This window comes from Zootoca vivipara, chromosome 6, assembly GCF_963506605.1.
Source record: "Zootoca vivipara chromosome 6, rZooViv1.1, whole genome shotgun sequence".
Taxonomy (NCBI): Eukaryota; Metazoa; Chordata; class Lepidosauria; order Squamata; family Lacertidae; genus Zootoca; species Zootoca vivipara.
Window position 1 is genome coordinate 68,480,126 of NC_083281.1, and position 20,539 is coordinate 68,500,664.

Genomic DNA, 20,539 nt, shown 5'->3' on the forward strand with positions numbered 1-20,539 from the left:
GGAAAGCCACAGTTTTTAGGGGTGCAGGGCAAAAATGATGAGCTTCTTTTAGGGGAGCCAAACTTGTTGAGCTTCTTTGGGGGGAGCCAGTGATCTACCACAGAAGTCCAGTGATCTACTGGTAGATCACGATCTACCTGTTGGATGTGCCTGGAATAAATGTTCATAAATGTACAAGGCAAACACACATGCGTAAGTATAGTGTCTGAAACAGTACAGGAGAGCAATCCTGAAGCCATTTTGACTCTCCCAAATTGACCTCAAATATTTCTCTGCAAGGAGGAAGGAAATGGGAAAAGCTTTCCAGTTGTCTTTCAGGGGCTTATACCTCCCTTTGCAAATACAGTCTGGCAAGTATCTGTTAAGCTGAGCAAACTATCAATATATGTAAGAGATTGTGGAACTAATCACAAAAGAATGGCCAGACTGCCCAGGTTGAGCAATGATTGACCTTTATCAGGTACCCTGATGGTGGTCTTGGGTGGTGGTCTTCTTGAGCTATAGGGGATGCAATTTCAAAAGTCTGTACAGTATAAGAGCTCGCACACCATTGTTTGGGGTTCCTCTCCTCCCTCCCTACGTGGGGTGAGCGGGGGACCCTGTTGCAACAATTTAAAAAAGATCAGACTTACTAGCTGCTTTGCTTCTCAATATTCTCTGGTTGGCTTCTGTTATTTTCTCCTGCCGACAGAGAGCCTACTGTTATAAAATCATATTGGGGGGGGGGGTGTTTGCAGGACACCATTACTAATGAACAGAGAGGGGTGACCGAATCTGACAGCTGCAGTTACCCAGAATCCCTCGCAACACCACCTTCTTCGCCTCTGCTCCACTCCAGAGACCCGCACCCCTCCCGCTCGGATGCAACCCTGCCCTAAGGATCAGCATATGCAAACATCTCCCAAGGATGCCATAAACCCACACATTTCCCCTCTCCACCTCCCCTCCGCCCAGAAGAAAACAATGTTTCCAGAAGAAGGAGGGGGGAAAGCCGCCCAAATCCAAAGTGACACTTTTCTACTCAAGTTAATAATACAGCCTATTATATGTTCTCTTACCATGAACCCTGCCTTTATTATATGTCCTCTTATTATGAAATCCTTATGCGTATCCCTTAATGTACCCTCTATACGTTTCCCTCATTATGTGCCTTTTAACGTTTCTAGGAAATCTATCCGCTGCCTCTGTATTAGAATTGCTGTCTTATTCATGACGTATGCTAGGATCTCTCTGTATTAGAATTGCTGTTTTATGTCTCAGAACCTTTATATATCAGGACTACTGCCTTTTGCATAGAATTCCCTGTATTATATATGTCTCCTGTAAAAAGAAATGCTGCATAACCTGTGCATGACCCCAGCCCACCTGAACCTTGCCCCATCGCCATCCTGATTCAAAAGACACACATGGACAAAGATGGATTAACTGGCACAGTTTATTCAAACCTCCAGAAGTGTCACCTTTTACATAATCCCAGGGATCATCCTTGCATGACCTGGGGGAAAACACCTGCCGGATGGACCCCAACCCCTCAGCAATCGCCAGGAACGCCCGACCTCAACTCCCATCTAGACTGATCAAACAAAGGGAAACCCATCAACAACGGGAGGAGAGCGATTGACATCTCACCATATGAAGAAATAGTCGTCTCTACACCCAGTTAATCCCATCACCACCCATCCTCCTTGTCCTTCCCCTCCCTCCCAGTAAAGGGATTTTCACGTGGGGACAGGAGGGTATAAGAGGGAGGTTCACCATTTCCCGGGGTTCCTTCCTACATTCTTTGAGGCAGGGACCCTACAGCTGTAGTTCTTTCTTTCTGTAATAAAAGGATCAGTTTGTTTTTCCTGACAGCATCGTGTGGTCTCTGTCATTTCCCGGCGGAGCTGAACTTAGTGCAAATTTTGGAGCTTCCGACCCGCGTCTGTCCTTCTTAAAAGGCAACGCATTTTGGGGTTCATTTTTTCATAACACTACTTAAGGACTCTACGGGCTCTTGGATACCCCATAAGGGAAAAGGAGCAGTATTTTCTTATAACACTTGGAAACAGCATCATTTTTATTAAAGCAACCAATGAAGGTGGAAGCCAACATGTTTTGCTTTAAGAAATGTTTTCTACTCACTGTATATACACACAGACAAACAAACACACTTTCTTTCTCTTTAAAAAGAGGCCATGGCCTAAACTCGTCTCCAGAGGGCAACCCACGCTGGCAAACTGCATTTTATAAAGACAAAACAAGCCCTGATTTTCTCCTCAGCCTCAGCCTCAAAAATGAGAAACAGCCGGGGAAAGTGTCCTGTCCCTGGCAATGTTGCCAGGATGATATATGTATGTGATCAGCCTTTTGGGGGGGAGGTTTAAAAATGGAACGCCTTTGGTCCTGGGGGGAATTTCTCCCTCTGTGTTAAGAGATGCAGGAGACAAATAGATACTAATTAGCTGTGGAGAGAGCCTTGTGGCTCCCTGACCTTTCGCTCTAATCCATTTGGAGCGGAGCACCCTATTGAAATATGCTTGTGCCCAGGCAGGGCAGTCAGTGTAGCTCGGGCTGCTGCAAGATGCCTCTTCTTCTGGAGACCTTTACAGATCCATAAGTGTTTGTTTCCCTTTCCCCTCTTCCCCCGATAACAGTTTGCAACAGTCCTTTTGCATCTTTCCTTTTGTTATTTAAGGCTTCTGCCCTCCCAGCCCACTTTCCAGGCTATCGGTGTCCTGCTGCATTCCTTCGTCTCCCCTGCTGCCGCTCCTCGGAAGTGCTATATATGCTGGTATCCAATTCGGCTTTGGTGCACGGATGGAAGACAAATGAAAGGGTAGGTACCAGTGGAAAGGGCACTGCTGGCTTTTCTTTGTATTTGTGGCGCTTTCAGGCATATTTCTTGCGAATCATGAATGTGACGTTGCAGCCTGGGCCCCCCTTCCAGGCTGGTGTTTTTCTGTGGCTGCATCCTGCAACATGCAATCGTAATGGTGGAATAGTGGTGGAATTATCCCGGGCTGTCCACACATCGTGCTGCTTCTTAGCATTCCTGTCGAGATGTGGGAGAGGTGTATGCTATCTGCACCTTCTGGAAACAATTGTTCTTTCCCAGGATCAAAGCAGTTTCCCAAAAAAGGATAAAATGATATTTTTTCAATAAAAACAATGAACAACAATAATTTAAAACAACTGAACAAATCTAAAGCAGCAATAAGCTAAGAACAGACTGAAGCAAACATGAGCATCCTGACTATCTTGGTAGGCTTGTCTAAAGAAAAATGCTTTCAGCAGGAGCTCAAAAGAGTACAGCGAAGGCACCTGCCTGGTATCAATAGGCAGGGAGTTCCAAAGTGTGGGTTCTTCTGTCTTGATTTAAATATATTTGTTTCTGTGTGTTGCAACTCTTTTTAACCGTCTAATGTGTAAATCGCCTTGTGGCTGTGGTTTAGAAGGTGATTAATAAATCAGTAACAACCGCAATATAATGTTTTGGAATACCTCCTTAATGTTGTTGCATTATTGCCACCTGGAGGGACACTCTTGTTCCACAAAGCAACAAAAGTGGAAGGAAAAACAATAACTCCAGAACCCTAGCAGTATGAAAAGTTACAGGATTTCATCAGGAAATTATAGGGCACACACTGTTTGCAAATGAAGCAGTCTGTCCACCCTGGAACTTCTCTAGGCACAAAGAGTAGGCAAAGTGGGATTGTATCTCTGCGTCCTGAATGTGAGCACAAATCATGTGATTCTTATTCCCATCTAGTTCCGCTCTTTAAATTCAACCGCCACACTGTCTCGTTGTAACAGGAGCAGTATATGTTCTCTTGCGGGAACGGGGCACATTTTCTTGTTATGTTTTCTTGATCTCTCGCATAACATTGAAAATTGTCAGCTACTTGGCTGACCGTGCTATTTGACTCAGTTCAGACAAAATGGCAAAATGTAGATCAGAGCTATGAAAGCAAGCCTTGAAAGAGGCACACCCCCCCTCTCCTTGCATCCTCAGACTTATTGGCTGTTTCCTGGGTTTTAGAAAACCATGGCTGGTTGTTACATCGAAACAGGAAACTATGGGTTGGGTCCAGAGATCCCTAAACTGAAATCTTTCATCTCCTGCAAGTGGAAGGGTGGTGTGTGTGTGTGTGTGTGTGTTACAGCCATTTTTATGGGAAATGGCAAGGGGGCTGCAGGCAGAAGTGAAATATTTATGCAATTCTCTGCTGGATTGCAGCCTCTTCTGCAAATGGAAGGACACTCTTGTTTGGATATCCGAGTCTATGGGTTTCAACCCATAACCAGACACCAGTTTGCAATTCTGATTTGCAGGACAGTTGTAAACTACAGCTTGGCAATTCAGATGTAATGACAAACTATGGTTTGCCGCAAACCAGGAAGTAATACAAAAGAAGAAGGAAGCTGTGTATGAGCTTTAGAATTCCAGGTACCTTTGCGAAGCACCAAACTATGGGCTAGCCTTTGTCAATTTGATGGCTCGACTTTGCTGGTGCATATTTTTGAAATGTTATTGAAGTCTAGTGTTTGGGAACCGTTCTGTTTAGCATAGGTGGCATAAAAATGTTTTTTTAAAAAATCAGTATGTGAAATTATCTGTGCTGCAAAACCTCTCTTGGAATCAGTTCTCTCACAGCCATGTTCCCACTTCCAATATTCTCTTGGGAGCAGTGAGGGTTAACAGATTTGTAACACCAAATGAAGAACATGCTGGCCATTGGATTTTTCCTCCCAAATCCCAAACACATTTGCTTTCTCCCTGCCTGCCTCTTTTTGAATCTGAGAAATATGAAAAGGAACAACATATTCTGGCTTGCAGAAGATCAAGCAGAGTGGCTCAGAGAAACTGATCAATCAGTGGAATTATCTCCACGAATTGCATGTAAGACATGAATTGATTGAAGACAATGCAGGGCTGGCGAGGTGTCCTTTTACACTAGCATTCTCTATTTAGAGTCGCTCATGGAGGGTGGCAGGGTGGTGAGTGTTGTTTGTTCCAGCCTGGCTGCCAAATTTCCTAACGGGGACCCACTCGATCACGCAAGCCCTGTCCTTTTTCTTCTTCTTTGGCACTCGCTAGTTCTACGTGCATTTGCCGCTATCTGAACGCCTCCCCTCTGCAAAGCACAGGATAATAGTGTTATTTGCAAACAAAAATATTGACTTGCCTCAAGTGCCCCTATCTAAACATGGGTGTTTATCACATTTGCATCAACTCCTTCAATAAGCTCTTATTCTCTGCGGGTGGAGCGTAATGGCTAAGATCTATGATCCAGGAAGTTCACTGAATTTTGCCTCTGTCGCTAGGGGATGAGACTGATGCACATAGCTTCAGCTAAGAGCAGCAGGAAGCTGGTTTGTAGCAAAACAGACCATTGTTCCAATTTGATCAGTACTATCTAAACCAGGAAAAGACCCTGATGTTGGGAAAGATTGAGGGCACTAGGAGAAGGGGACGACAGAGGATGAGATGGTTGGACAGTCTTCTCGAAGCTACGAACATGAGTTTGACCAAACTGCGGGAGGCAGTGGAAGACAGGAGTGCCTGGCGTGCTCTGGTCCATGGGGTCACAAAGAGTCGGACACGACTAAACGACTAAACAACAACAATCTAAACCAGGGTTCCCCAAACTTGGGTCTCCAGCTGCTTTTGGACTTCAATTCCCACCATCCCTGCCTGCTGGTCCTGCTAGCTCCGAGTTATGGGAGTTGTAGTCCAAAAACAGCAGGAGACACAAGTGTGAGAAACACCGATACACTCACAGGGAATGGCTCTCCACGGATTCAGACAGCTGCCTTTTCCAGCACTAGCTAGACATGCTTGTTCTTGAACCTGGGACCTTTTGCATGCAGCTGTGAGGAGCCTTCTGGGAACATTCATTTCAGATTTCTATTTATTTAATCTCAACCAATCAGACAGGGGTTCATCTTAGCTACGGTTAGTGGAAACAAGGTGTCCTCAAGCCATAGTTCAGGCATCCCCAACCTTCGGCCCTCCAGATGTTTTGGACTACAATTCCCATCTTCCCCAACCACTGGTCCTGTTAGCTAGGGATCATGGGAGTTGTAGGCCAAAACATCTGGAGGGCCGCAGTTTGGGGATGCCTGCCATAGTTCATGGGGGTGGGGAGGGCTATCGATGGCTACTAGCCATGATTTCTATGCTCTGCCTCCACATCTGGAAGCATCTGCTTGGCTACTGTGTGAACAGGACTGCTGTACTACATGGGCCCTTGGCCTGATCCAGCAGACTCTTCTTATGATAAATTAAATTCAGTTTTCATTTAATGGTGCACTTGCCGAGTTCATACTTTCCGAAACAATATACCTTTCCAAAATGACACAGCCTTCCTGCAAGAGTTGCGCATGAGATACCGAGAGAAACTGAGATTTGACATAGTTGCCCTAGGACAAGCAAGCTAGCCTGGCCCAGTGGATTAAAACTGCCTCGGAGACAAGCACTCCGGGTATTTTGAGGTAAGTCTCTCCACCTCCCTACTCGGGGCATCATGTAGGGTGGGGGAGAATCAGCCCTCCCTGTGTTTTGAGGGCTCGTGAACAATTCCTATTGAGCACTTGTATTGTCAATCAGCCTATTCAGTCCTATGCACTGTGTTTCATAGGCAAAAGTAAGCCTGTCCCCCACCCTCGAGGGCAAATAAGCAACGTGAAAAGGAGAGACGAGTATTGGGGAAGGCGGGATATGGGCTAGTGGAGTCACATCCTTATTCAAAAGCTGCTAGATCCTCATTGTTAGCAATGAGGATCAAGAGAATTTCTGGCCAACTCAATGGATTCTGTACAGTGATTGCATAGCAAACCATAGTTTGGTGTTACAAGAATGGGCTCACACTTCCCTTCCTCCGGTGTCGTCAAAAAGAGATCGAAAGCTTTCCCTTCTGTTTAGTGTGTTGCCTCAACCCTAATCTGTGCTTAACCATAACTATGGCTGATGAAAATAAGGCAGATTCATAAGCTTCACAAGTTTCTAGCAACTGGTATTCAGACACATTCCCGACTCTGACTGTGGAGTAGAGCACAGCCATCCTGGTAAGTAGCCATCAACATTAATATTTTATAATTATTTATTGAATTTATATACCGCCCTATACACAGAGGTCTCAGGGCGGTTCACAGAACAAAATCAAATATAAAACCACAAAATATATAATCAAAATAAAAACCCAATAACCCCCCTTCTCCTCCATGAATTTGTCTAATCTTCTTTTAAAGCCAACAGAGTTGTTTCTTGCTCAGCCTTATACCTTTCACACTTTTTTTTGCTCATCCAATAGCCAAATTACAAGGGGTAACAATGTGGAGGGGGGGAGGGTGCCCTCTTGGGGGGGGACTTCAAATTAACAGCATCCTCTGTTTTTGCACCCACAGACTTTATCAGTGACCCAGGAAGTGAGCTGTAGGAATACAGATAAGAGCCAGGGCTTCGGAGATAAGGAAGTGGCTGAAATGCCTGGTGTAGTGGCAGATAAAGGGGAATGCCTGTTATGGCAATGTCCACAGAGGCTTTGATTCTTAATGCAGTCAATAGCTGCAGGGCGCCTTGGTGGCTTGGCCCAGCAACAAGGCCAAAGGGGGAGGGAATGGGGACTCTGTATCAAGGATCCCCATTGCATAAGACACTTCACTTGAGCATGGGAGGGTCTTGCGTTTCCGATTACGTAAAGAAATTTGCGGTAAGCAAATATATATCTTTATATATTTGTAAAAATTTTTTAAAAAAGTAACTTTAAAAACTGCTTGAATGTAAGGTCTAATTGACTGTGTCACATTTTGTCTTAGATATCCAGACCCTTTCCAAGTTAGCTGAGGCTGTTGCAGCTGACCTAGAGATGTGTGCTGGTTTTGGTTTTAATTGTATGTTACTTTTTTTTGTAAATCTCATTGATGTGCACTGTTTTGATGCATGCTACGCTGCAGTCCTGTCTGATGAATAGTGGCATAAGAGAGGACCAGATTATGATAATAATGAATAAAAAGTCATAAATACAACAAGGGATCTCTGTGTGTGTGTTTGTCCAGAAGGGATCCTATTTAAATTATTTTCATTTTGTTCTGCTTTTCTTCCAAATCCTAGCACCATTCTGTTGTTGTTTTCCTCTGTCCTGTCCTATATGTGTTAATAATACATCATCATTGGAGGTTGGGGGTAAGGTCTGGAATGGTTTCACTGGAAAATTGTCACAAATCATGTAAAGAGAGGGGTGAACGTCAAGGAGTTTCCTGCTGAAAACTGTTCAGTTTCAAGAAAGCAACATAGCTAGATTGTTCATTTCCAGTTTTTCTCTGAGTATGCCACTTAATCATTTATCAGAGATGGCAGGGAGAGAGAGAGAGCTTTTCAGGGGTGGGGAATGAGTAATAACCTTGATGGTTTACTTAAAGGATAGAAACCTTTGCTTTTAAATGTGCATTCCTCTAATCCTGGGATTGGGGACCTTGTGACGCTCCAGATGTTGTCGAGCTCCATCACTCATCAGAACCAGCCAGTAAATCTAGAAGTGAGAGTTGTAGTGGAGGCCTAAAGTTGTCCACGATTCTTCTAATCCCTTAAATCCACAATTTATTTTCAGCGAAGAACAGTAATCCGGCTAAGGTTGGACCTTGGTGCTGAAGTTCTAGGCTTCACAGCCCCACCCTGCTCCATCCACAAATGACCACCCAGTTAAAGGCAGATGGATGTGGCAGTTGCAAACAGGCTCCGTATCAGCACCTGACTTGGCACTGATATCGTAGAATTCCCTTCTGTGGTCTCCATCACCATCATTTTATAATTGATGGGCAACCAGCCAACTATAGAGACATTATGGTTATCACAGGTGCTCCTCTTACTGTTTTCACCTTGAAAATATACCATACTTTTCTACATCAAAATGAGGGCTTATTTCGAAGCAAATGTGTTGATCGTTAGATGGCGACAAACTTGGGTGGCTTTAAAAGAGGGTTGGACAAAGTCATGGAGGGTAACGCTATCAATGGTTACTAGCCACAATGGCTCGGTTCTGCTTCCACTGTTGGAGGTAGCCATGCTTCTGACTACCAGTTGCGGGAAACCATAGGAGGGGAGAGGGCTCTTGTGCTAGGGGCCTGCTTGTGGGTAGGTAAGAAATAAAGTAGACAGGAATATTTGTGGTATAAAAAGTTGCAGAATTCCGGCAAGAAGTTGATTGGAAGGGAAACAGTACAGGTGAAACTCGGAAAATTAGAATATCGTCGAAAAGTGCATTTATTTCAGTAATGCAATTTATTTTTTATTTTTCTTTTAATTTTTACAAATGCTTTCTTTTGGAAATTCCACAGTAATAAATCAAAAAGTTACAATAATACAATAATAAACATCGCTATTACATTTCATTAATTACATTCCATTTATAATTGACCCACCTAACGACAAATAATTACAACTACAACAAATAAAGGCTAGACATATCTTGCTTTGCATGTCATGCATCTATCTCATATATTGGTTTCCCCTTTTAAGTTGCGTTACTGAAACAAATGCACTTTTCGACGATAGTCTAATTTTCCGAGTTTCATCTGTATGTCTACCATGAAATTTTTGCAGGTGCAAACTGAAAATTTCAGAGCATGGGAAGATATATAATTTGGCATTGGATATTTGGCTTTTTTGATTATATCATGATTTGGAATGTTTTAATGTGGTTTTTATAGGATTGTTAAAATGGAAAATTTAATATTATTTTAAAAAAGAAAAAAGGAAACACATAATGTATAACTGCCCCAACAGAAATAATCATGGATGTACAACAGAAAGGGCACCTGAAGGGACCATTAATGGCCTAACTCGCTTGTCATGGTAAGCCAAACCATGGTTTACCTGGGACCATATGAATGCAGCTTCCTAGAGAGTCACTTGCAGCCACATTGCTCTTCCCATAACTTTTTTACTCCTACATCATGCTGAGCTAAGCCGAAGTTTTGCTCCACAGGTACTCTGAACCCAGGCTCATGGGCCCTATCTGCACGTTACATTTTAAGTATCTTCATATGACTTTGGGATATGGGTGAGGCTGAGAACATTCCCTTTGATGATGGTTCTGAGGATGGGCTTGCTCCTGGGTGATAGAGAGAAGCAGGTGCAAAGATGTGAATCAACGTGACTTCTACACTAGAGGTAGATGTCAAGGAGCTGTATCTCTGGTGCATCTGGTGGTTTTTGCTCTTTTATATTTGTATTAACTTATTGTATTTATTTATTGTGCGTTTGCATTTGTATTTACTGTACTTCTATTATATCCTGGTTACAGGTAGGTAGCCGTGTTGGTCTGACGTAGTCGAAACAAAATAAAAAAATTCCTTCCAGCAGCAACTTAGAGACCAACTAAGTTTGTCATAGGTACGAGTTTTCATGTACATGCACACTTCTTCTTCTGTTTCAGTGTATCTGAAGAAGTCATGCACACGAAAGCTCGTACCAATGACAAACTTAGTTGGTCTCTAAGGTGCTGCTGGAAGGAATTTTTTTATTTTGTTTCTATTATATCCTGTATTTATTTTAATTGGTTTCCTGCTTGTGTGTTGGGGGGGGGCAGTTTGGGCCAAAAGCAGTATATAAATCAATCAATGAATGAATACTATGTGATCGGAAACTCTTGCTGCTCTACTAGAAATCACCCAGAGACCTACCAGTAGATTCAGTTCTACCTTCTGTGCACCCCTGTGGTAAATAAAATACCCGATTTTCCGGCGTATAAGACGACTGGGCGTATAAGATGACCCCCAACTTTTCCAGTTAAATATAGAGTTTGGGATATACTTGCCGTATAAGAAATACCACCTGGCGTATAAGACGACCCCTGACTTTTGAGAAGATTTTCCTGGGTTAAAAAATAGTCTTATACACAGGAATATACAGTAGTCTTCACTGCCTTTCTTACAGCAGACAGTGAAGGAGCCAGGCATATCGTTCCTGAGGGCTCATTAGCCAAATCCAAATGTTGCAAGGCACCAACTGCCAAAGTATTAAGCTCCAAGAACTTCTTCTCAAAATACCAGTATCTTTTAAAAATTAATTAAGCTGTGAATTAAAGAGTTCTTGGTCTGAATTTCATCTCTGCTGTGAATGTGCTAGATATTCTTTTTGCAAGGACTCAGACCCCCGCCCCTGCAGCAGGAAGATAATGGTCTTGGCCTACTTCAGAGGGTCGCTGTGAGGTTTGCGACAAGAGAACCAATGTGCTGTGCTTTGAATGCTTGGCAGCTAAGTATTACTGTTGCCAGGCATGACTGCTCCTCTGCTCAAGCTGTTGCCACTTCCTTGGCTCTCTGTTGTTGTGGAACTGCCGAGCCTAAGCTTCATCCGATAAATTATTCTTGTACGTGCGACTGACGTCAAATGAAAATGTCACAGAGATCTAAATTGGCAGGTGAGCATGTGCCAGAGAGCACACGCTGAGCGGAAGGTTGTGAGAAACCAGGGTATCAAAAGGGACTGCTTGGGGAGGTATTCCCATTGTTGGTGTGGTGGCTGGGAGTTGTCCGTGCTCCTCCAGGAAATACTCCAGTTACTGCTAATGGAAAGAAGATACTGACTCTCTCTCTCTCTCTCTCTCTCTCTCTCTCTCTCTCTCTCTCTCTCTCTCTCTCTCTCTCTCTCTCTCTCTCACACACACACACACACACACCCCTCTACACAGATGGAACTACCAAAACAAATGCATAATCAAAAGCTTGTAAGAATTAGCCTGGCCCAACGATTTCCAGTGTTAGAGCCTCAGTAATTTTTTTCGGGAAATCATTTTTGAGGGCTAATTATTTTACCGTGAATTATGGAAACAATGTTGACATGCCATTCTGTGGAGATCCCCCCCCCCTTTCCCCCTTTTACACTGGGGGCTCTCTTGGCACCGAATGAAGAATTCAGTTTGAGTTGTTTCAGTTGACAAAGGCATGCTGGCAGTAGATATATACTCCATATCGCTGTCATGACGGTCTATTTTTAAATTTCAACTGCCGGCCAAGCTTGGGCATGGAAGGCATGTATGTGTTTTGATCATTGTGCGCACGTTTCTGTTTTCACAATGCCGGCTTCTTTTAGGCCATACCATGTACCCGGCTCAATTCCATCCTTTCCTTTTGGGACGAAGCAAAGCATTTTATGTGGTTTCAATGCACACCGCTGGCCGCCTCCAAGGAGTAGGGCAAAAATGGCACAACGTTCTTGCCCCCTCCTTTCTCTGGGTGGGGATGTCTGCTACATGACCATTGCCAATTCTCAACATGCTTGGTTATCAACAGCCTCTCAAGGAAAGAATTTTAAACGATTCTGTGACGTCGGGAGGCCAAGAGGGAGGGGGAGAGACCCCTCAAGCCCACCGCCAAGTTAAGACCATCATTATAAGCCTGCAGGAGGAATATCTTACATAGCAGCTAATTAGTGACGCCCTCACAGAGTGTTCTAGAGTTTTCCTTCCTTTCCAACTCGAGATGGAATTTCATAGAGCTGTCCTCTAACTTCAACAAGTAATGGGGCTACCTGCCTAATCCTTTTGTGTGTGTTTTTTGCCACGATGTCTGAAAGCAACCAGGAGACTGACGAAGAAGAGTTTGTAAATAAATCACGGATTACGAAAGGGAACAGTTTAAGCACAATGGACCAAAAACTGAACCTTCTCAACGAGAAGGTAGACAAACTGCTGAATTTTCAAGAAGACATGACGGGAAAGCTTCAGAAGGTTAACCAAGGGATCGATGATTTGGGGAAAGGCCTTCACAGGCTCACCGTCTCACGGATGCCTGCCGACCAGATCGGTGGAGTAAAAAGGGGCCTGAAATTTGAAGGTGGGGTTCACCAAATGGACACCCAAAGCACATGTACCGAAATCCTGAAGCTTATGAAAGTGACCCATCAAGATGCTTCAAAGTACAAGGAGAGGCTGGAGAAGATGGAAAAAATGGTGGACTCGGTGGACAAGGTTGTGAAATGTTTGGGAGAGACTTTCAAAAACTCAAAGGTGGTGGATTTTATCCTGAAGGGTGTTGTCCCTTGGCAGAAAGGGAGCCTGGTTGAAATCGTAGAAGAGGTGAGTCCCCCTCTCCCCACGTTGCTTGTTCAAGACCTCCCACATTAGTAGAAATCATATCACATTTATTTAGAGGGATGGGGAACCCATGACCTTCCAGGTGGTGTTGGGCTCTAACTTCTATCAGTCCCAGCTAGCATGGTCAATGGCCAGCGATGTTGGGAGCTGTGGTCCAACAATATAAGGGCTACAGGAGCCCACCCTGCTTTAGATCCCCTCCCACTGTGTATGATTTTATATTCCAGACAACTGGTCTTCAACTGATGAGTTAGGACCTTGAAGTGGTCAGGGCCGTCTTAAGCGCCCCTGTCGCCATGGCGCGCCGGATCTGTCCGGCGCCCTATGGCCCCCCTGTCGCCATGGTGCGCCGGATCTCTCCGGTGCCCTTCCGCCCCGTTTCCCAGAGCGGTGGGCGGGTGGGCGCGGCGCTGCTGTGCGGCGGGCGGGCGGGCAGGCACAGCGCAATCTGTCCGGCGCCCTCCTGCCCTGTTTCCCAGCGCAGTGGGCAGGTGGGCGCCGTGCGCAGCGGACCGGCGGACCGGCGGGCCAGCGGGTGGGCGCAGCTCGCGGCGCCCTCCTGGTGGGCCGGCGCCATGGTGCCCTGCGCCACCGGGGGTCTATGTAGAGCCGGCCCTGGAAGTGGTTAAAAATATGAAAATATTAAAATAGAAAACCAAATATACATAACTAAGGAACATATTTTCAATATTTGCTGGATTAATATTTCCCATGGGCAGCTGGCTGACCACTGCACTGAGAGAAACTGGATGTAATCTTGATAATTTCTGAATAAAATTGTTTGTGCCCAGGAACTGTAGGATTCAATGCTAAGTTTAGCATTCTTTCTGTCATGGTATTCTGCCCATCCTTTCTTCTGATTATCCTTCCTGAAAGAGAAATAAATTCTTCGTTTTCAGGCAGACTTATTCTATAAGCCTTTACACTCTATTTTTTGGTCTCTGTTAATGAATTGCTAAAAGAGCTGTCTTGAACCATAGCACCACTGTTTCATTGAATTCGTTTATGTGTTCAGTTAATTTTATCTGTTTTGCCTTTGTTATGTGTTGTCTAAATTTCAGTAAGTCATCACCAAGTGGGCTGGACCAGATGGTTCTGCGCCCCACCCCCCGCCGATCCAGCCGATCTCTCAAGTTCTTTTGTCTAGATAGACCTGTTGAGATTCATTTGTAGCAGGAGACGGTGCCAGTATTATCAAGTGTACCCGCATTAGCAAGGGGGTGCAGGCCTGGTGTGTGTGCGCGCACACACACAAAAATCACCCCTCAAATATGTCTCCAGTTATCTATGTAAGGTTGTGAGTTTAGACAAGAGCTGGGAACTGAGCAGTAGGAGAAATGGCAAGGCGATATGAAGGTAGACTGCTGGAGACTATGGAGAAGATGACGTATATTTGTGTGGCAATGCGCTGCAGCTGTCACGATGAGATCAAACGGCAAGAGAAGTTTCTAATCCTCATGGCACTGTGGCAAAAAGATGTGGATTTTTCCCCACCCTTCCTCCTCACCTCAATCTGGATGCTTTGAGTACTTGGGTCATGTAAAATGTAGTAATTTCTAATGTGTCTATTGTAGTAAAGTGATGTGTGTGTGTGTGTGTGTGTGTGTGTGTGTTTGCTGACACAGCTCCTTGACAAGGGTGACCCTAGGTATGCCTCTGGCCTAACGTTAAACATGCAGGGAGTTTCAAAGCACTGGTGCTGCCACACCAAAAGACGCAACTCCGAACGCAGGCAGAACAAACAGCCTTGCAGAAATGTTCATTGCACACATTGAAGTGGTGGAGCAAGGAGGTTGAGAAACCGCCTCCTCTTACCTGCTGTGCCAACCAATATGGATTGGGTCCAGAGGAGGAGAGGAGCATTGATTTGCGTGGCAAGGGCACCGAAGGCATTTTGACCAAACGCTTCCTAGCCCGAATCTGAAAACGATACCGAGGGAAGTAAATGAGGGGAAAGAACTGTTGCAAGTTAACCATGGCAAGTGGGTGGCTGTTAGCCACAATGTCTATGTTCTCCCTCCATTATTGCATGAAGTATCCCTCTGAATATCCAGCGGCTGGGAATCACAAATGGGGAGAGTGCAGATGCCCCCAGGTGTTGTTTGTGGGCTTCTTGTAGGCAGAGTTCTTCTAATGTTCCCTGACCACAAGATTTTGGGATGGCCACCGACTTGCATGGCTTGCGGGAGGGAGGGATAAGACAAGTTCACGAAGGCTAAGCCTTGTCAAGAGCTACTAGTTCTGCTCTTGCACCGATTGCCTGCTTGCAGGCTTCCCATGGAGGCATCTGGTTGCTCCCTTTGAATATGGGACTAGATGGGCCATTGGCCCTGATCCAGCAGGCTCTTCTTACATTGACCAGACTTTCCCTTCCCCCCCTTTTAGACTAAAGATAAACCAGAAGAAAAAGGTGCAAAAGGGAAGCATGCACCTAGCAGCAAAGGAATCGAGGCAGAAGGCAAGTACTCCTTGAAAGGTATCTACAAATGCATCATACTGAGCAGATTTGCAAAGCGGGCAAAGAGTCCATTGCTGAGAAATTTCATGGCACTTTGGGCAATATCAGGACTTCACTCGAAGTCTTATTAAGATAAGAAATGCGACAAATGAGCTAAATGTTTATTTTATTTCTTGATTTCAAATATTCGTTATACACCTTTAGGTGCCAGGCAAAAACATTTCTCTTTAACCAGGCCTTTGGTTGATTGACATCCAATGCCCTTTTTAAAATGTGTGTGTGTGTGTGTGGAGGAGTTATTGGGCTGTTTTTGTTTTTATTGTGATTTTATCTCGTGAACTGCCATGAGATCTGTGGGTATAAGGTGGTATAATAATAATAATAATAATAATAATAATAATAATAATAATAATAATAATAATGTAGTGCACACACAGAATGGAAGGCAAGATGTGGTGGTGGCACCCAATTTTGGCCTCACACAGAGCAATGCTGAAATTTGAAAGGCCAGAGTCTACCTTTGATACCACTTTACAATAGCTGCTCCCAAAGAATCCTGGGAACTGCATTTGTTTCTGTTTCTCTTTTTTAAAGAAACAGTGTTCAGCGACTCTTACTTTCCTCCCAGAGATACAATTTTCAGGGTGGTTTAACAGTTGATCCCTCTTTCCAGGGAACTCTGGGAATTGTAGTTCTGAGGGGGAAATAGGTGGCCACCAAACAACTCTCAGCACCCTTAACAAACTACAGTTCCCAGGCTGCAGGTTCAATTCCTGCATTGCAGGGTCCCTTCTAACTCTAAAATTCTGTGATTCTAATACTTGCCCCCAGAGAATATACATCCTTTAAAAAGGGATCCCCAAAGTTTTTACAATGAAGACACACCTATCAAGCCTTAGTCTTATTTGGGACCAACATACACATTCCATGCAACTGACCCAGGAACATCATTCTTAAGATTCTATGGGAGAAGTAATAGCTGTTTGAAACGGTGTGGGGCTGCTTTAAATGTACGGTGCAGATGCAGTCTTAGGCAGTGCTCTCCCATCTTTTTCTCTTTTCCTTTTTGCAATGTGGGCCCCCCACCCCATATATACTGCCTTCCACACTAATGGTTCGTCCATTGTTTTCTCTGTTGGTATCACTTCTGTCCTTAGGAAACAGAAGGGAGAAAAAGTTGGATGGCGGTGATGGAGCATGTGAAAAGGTGAACGTGGCTGGTCCAGTCCGTTCCAAAGTTGACGGCAGTCCACGTACCGAACAGCAGGCGGCCCAGTTGGAAACCAAAGAAGCTCAGGGACAGGCAGGTGACCCCAAAGGTTGCCCAAAGCAAAAGGACGCTGCTGGAGTCAGTGCCGTGCTCCAGAACAATGGCCTCTCCTGCGTAAGCAGTGGCGATCCAGCTGGATACCAGAACACAAACAAAGCCTCTGGCCTGGAAGATCCTCTTAAGAAGCATGTCAATCCAAAAGCAAAGGAAAATGAAAACGAGGTTTCCCAGCTCGGTGATCCTTCTGTGAAAACTGTGTCATCTGCCTCTAAGCCTGGTGGTGAAGTTATACGGACAAGGTAATGGCAAAGCCTAGAGGTGGGCAAAGCTTTTTTGCCCAAAGGGCAGCATTCCCTTGCGAACAAGGCTTCCGGGAACTGCATGCTCGTGGTGGTGGTGGTCAGGGATAAAAGTGGGTGGAGCAACAGAGGTGACTCATAATTTTGTAGGGTAGGCTACGTTCCAACCATGCAAAAGCCAGAGTCTTTGAGAGACAGGATTGTCTCTCCTCCCAGGCAAGCAAGGGGCGTGATTGCAGTTCAAGGACACATTCTAAGCAAGTGAAAGTTCTCAAGGGAGGGATCAGAGTGGGGTAGCTGAGGGGTATTACCTGGGGAAGGGGCCTGGGGAAAGTCCTGAGGGCTGGATAGAAAAGCCCAAAGAGCCACATTCAGACATCGGGTTCCCCACCTTTCGCATAGCCTCTTATTTTCTTGTAAAATGCTTCTGAATACCAGTTGCTGGAAAACACAGGAGGAGAGAGTGCTCTCATGCTTAGGTCTTGCTTGTGGGTTTCCCATTCCGGGCATCTGGTTGGAGGTTGTGAGAATAGGATGCTGGGCTGGGTGGGTCATTGGCCTAATCCAGCAGGCTCTTCTTATGTTCTTATTTGGACTGGAGGGCACCATGTTGGCCACTCTTGAACTAGAGTAACAAAGCTGTATACAAAACGTGGCCGGTGAGGGTCATTACTCATGCTACAAGATGCTCTTTAGATCCAGGGTTATATACTTAAAACAAACAAACAAACAAACAAACACAAAAAATTTCCCTCCACTGCAGGCTTTTGGAACAATGTTATTGACAAATAAATCTATTCAGCTACCAGGGACAGACAGCCTGCACATGAGGCAAGGGGAAGCAATTGCCTCAGAGTGGCAGGCTCTGGACTGTTGCAGGGGGGCAGGGAGAGACAAGGGACCACAAGTTTACATAGGATGTGTCCAGCAGATGGCAGTATTAGAAATACAGGCATTGAACCAAACTGGTTACCATGTTGAAACCTTGATCGGGCAATACCTTGAATTACGATCAGCTTGGTCATGCTGCAAAAGCCGAAGTTTTCACCTTGCAATTGTCTTAAGTGAAAGAAGTATTCTGCAGACTTAATTAGGGTAGGTCAGCCTTCCGCAACCTCTGGTGTTTGGAACTACAACTCCCATCAGCCTCAGCTGGCACAGTTGCTCTGAATCCTATTTCCAGTAGGAAGAGAAAAATCCACAAAGGTAATAGGGTACCTTCATTAGGGCCAGCTAAAACGGTGGCTCCCAAAGGGGGCAGTGGGATTACCTAGTGGGGCGCTAAGAGGCAAGGGGGCGGCAGGGAGGTGCTGGAGATGCAAATGACTGCCAGACTTTGAAAAGCTGGTATCAGTGGATCAAGTTCATCCATTTGGTTGATTTAATTAAACTAAATAGTTTTAATTGGATTTTGACTAAATATGCAATCAATTGTTACTGCTTTGAATTTTATTGTCGTATTATCTTCTTTAGTGGGTTGTGCAGAATGCAATTGTGAACAATGCTTTTAATGGGGTAGGATAAAGAGCACTGAGGATGAGTTTGTGGAACCAAGGGGGAAGTGGCCCACAGAGCTAAAAGTTCACAAGGAAACATTTGAAACTGAAAAATGTTTGCTCTGCAGGCTTTCGATCAACATGGAAATGAGCGATGCTCAAGACCAAGCATTGAAGGGGAAAGAAGCTGGTGTTGGAAGCCAAGGAGGCAACAGCAATGGAGCACCAGCAATTTGCCCACCGCTATCAAAAGGTGAAGGAACAAAATGCTTGCCAGACTCTTGTAAAGCTAAGCAGCCCTCGAAGAACAGCAGGGCTGAGCCAGCCCAAGAACCAAGAGGGGCAAAGTCTTCGGATAAGCAGTCTGAGCAGGCGCCCAAACTGATGGGTCCTCCTCCTCCACCACCACTTAAGAAGACTGAAGGGAGAGCAGAGGTCAAATGCAAAATGGTTACATGCCCAAATTCAGTGGCAAGGGACTCTGGAAAAGATCCAGGAGGCAAAGTGAAAACTCCCAAGGAAACGGCAAGGATAACAAAAGACTCTGTGAAAGACGACAGATTGGAGACTGTGGAATCAGGTAGCTCACCTGCAGAAAGGGAAGAGAGAAGAAGACCCAGTCAGGTTGCCATGAAACCAACTGAAGATGCTGCGTCTGTAGGAGCCGGTAAAGTGGAGGAGGTCATCATTGGTAAGAAGTGGGACATGTGCCAGCCAGAGACGCCTGGGTCACATGGATACTACAAATCTAGAATATTTTGAAATTGATTCAATGGCATTGAGGAGGGGGTTGGACACCATGTCCATTGAGTGCAGTATTGTCCACACTGACTGGCAGCAGCTCTCCAGGATTTCAGAAAGGGGGTTCTTGTGGTCCTACCTGGAGATGCCAGGAGTTGAATCTGGGACCTTCTGCATGCCAAGCAGATGTTCCTCCAGTGAGCTTTGGCCCTTTCCCTTGAAGAGTTTCATTAGTCGTTTCCTATCCACCCACTGACCAGACCAAGACCTGTTTAGGTGCAGCAAAGGAGGGCTTTCAGACTGGAGGTGGGGGGACAGTAGGGGCTTAATGTGCAAATAGGTCATTGAGATGAATTGGTCAATTCTGGCTCCCCTCAGTTTCTCATTTTTCCAGTCTTAAATTCCATTCCTTTCATTTCCACTTCACTTTGCATTTTTTAAAAAAAAGTCCTGATGAAAATTCACCGGTATCTTAGTGTTAATTTTGTATGCCACTTTGCCTAACATGCACAATTTTTGCAAAGAGGTTCCTAATGTAATGCATTTTTGCATACTAATATATGCATTTTGTATGCACACTTTAATCCCAGTACTGTACATACATTTTTGTACACATTCCTTCGGCTGGTGAAAGGCATGGCAAAACTGTGAGGAAGACAATGATTTTCAAGCGGGTGGGACATCACACAATATAGGCGTAATTGCCTATAGCAGGGGTCCCCAAACTATGGCCCCCGGGCCGGATGCGGCCCAATCGGCCTCCCAATCCGGCCCGCGACGACCCCCGCCGCCCGCTGCCGCTGCCCGCTCTCACGGCGCGCGGCGCAGCGACGACCTAAAAAATCGGCAAAAAATCGCAGAAAATCCTTTGTGCACATGCGTATGGGCCTCTCCCGACCCGGAAGAGGTCATTTCTGGTGCACTTCCGGGTCGGGGGAGGCCCATACGCATGCGCACAAGCGATTTTCAGCGATTTTTTTCCCGCCCGTGTGCGTGTGCGCATGCGCACGGGCGCGCACTCCCCCGCCCTCCGGCCCGCCGCACGGTAAGTCTGGGGACCCCTGGCCTATAGCGAACAGACACTCTTTTGAGATTTTCACCTTGTGTCTTAACACAACAGCCTCTCATGTCAAACTGGTTGGGCAGATTTCGGAAGCACTCAAAGACCTATAGGCTGCATGAATAATTAGTTGAGC

General features: G+C 45.3%; 1 protein-coding gene across 2 annotated transcripts in view; it reads left to right on the forward strand.

Annotated features, from left to right (window-relative positions):
- Positions 1-724: 724 nt before the first annotated feature.
- MYLK3 (myosin light chain kinase 3) overlaps positions 725-20,539 on the forward strand; it is a 31,869-nt gene continuing 12,054 nt past the window's right edge. The window contains exons 1-4 of one of the 2 annotated variants that reach the window (XM_035118689.2): positions 725-2,818; positions 15,465-15,555; positions 16,695-17,106; positions 18,731-19,293. In XM_035118689.2, coding sequence (XP_034974580.2) covers positions 2,768-2,818; positions 15,465-15,555; positions 16,695-17,106; positions 18,731-19,293 — 1,117 coding nt within the window. In that variant the 5' untranslated portion in view covers positions 725-2,767. Of the gene's footprint in view, positions 2,819-12,273; positions 13,062-15,464; positions 15,556-16,694; positions 17,107-18,730; positions 19,294-20,539 lie in introns of those variants that run through there. The other variant, XM_035118687.2, reaches the window with a different exon arrangement.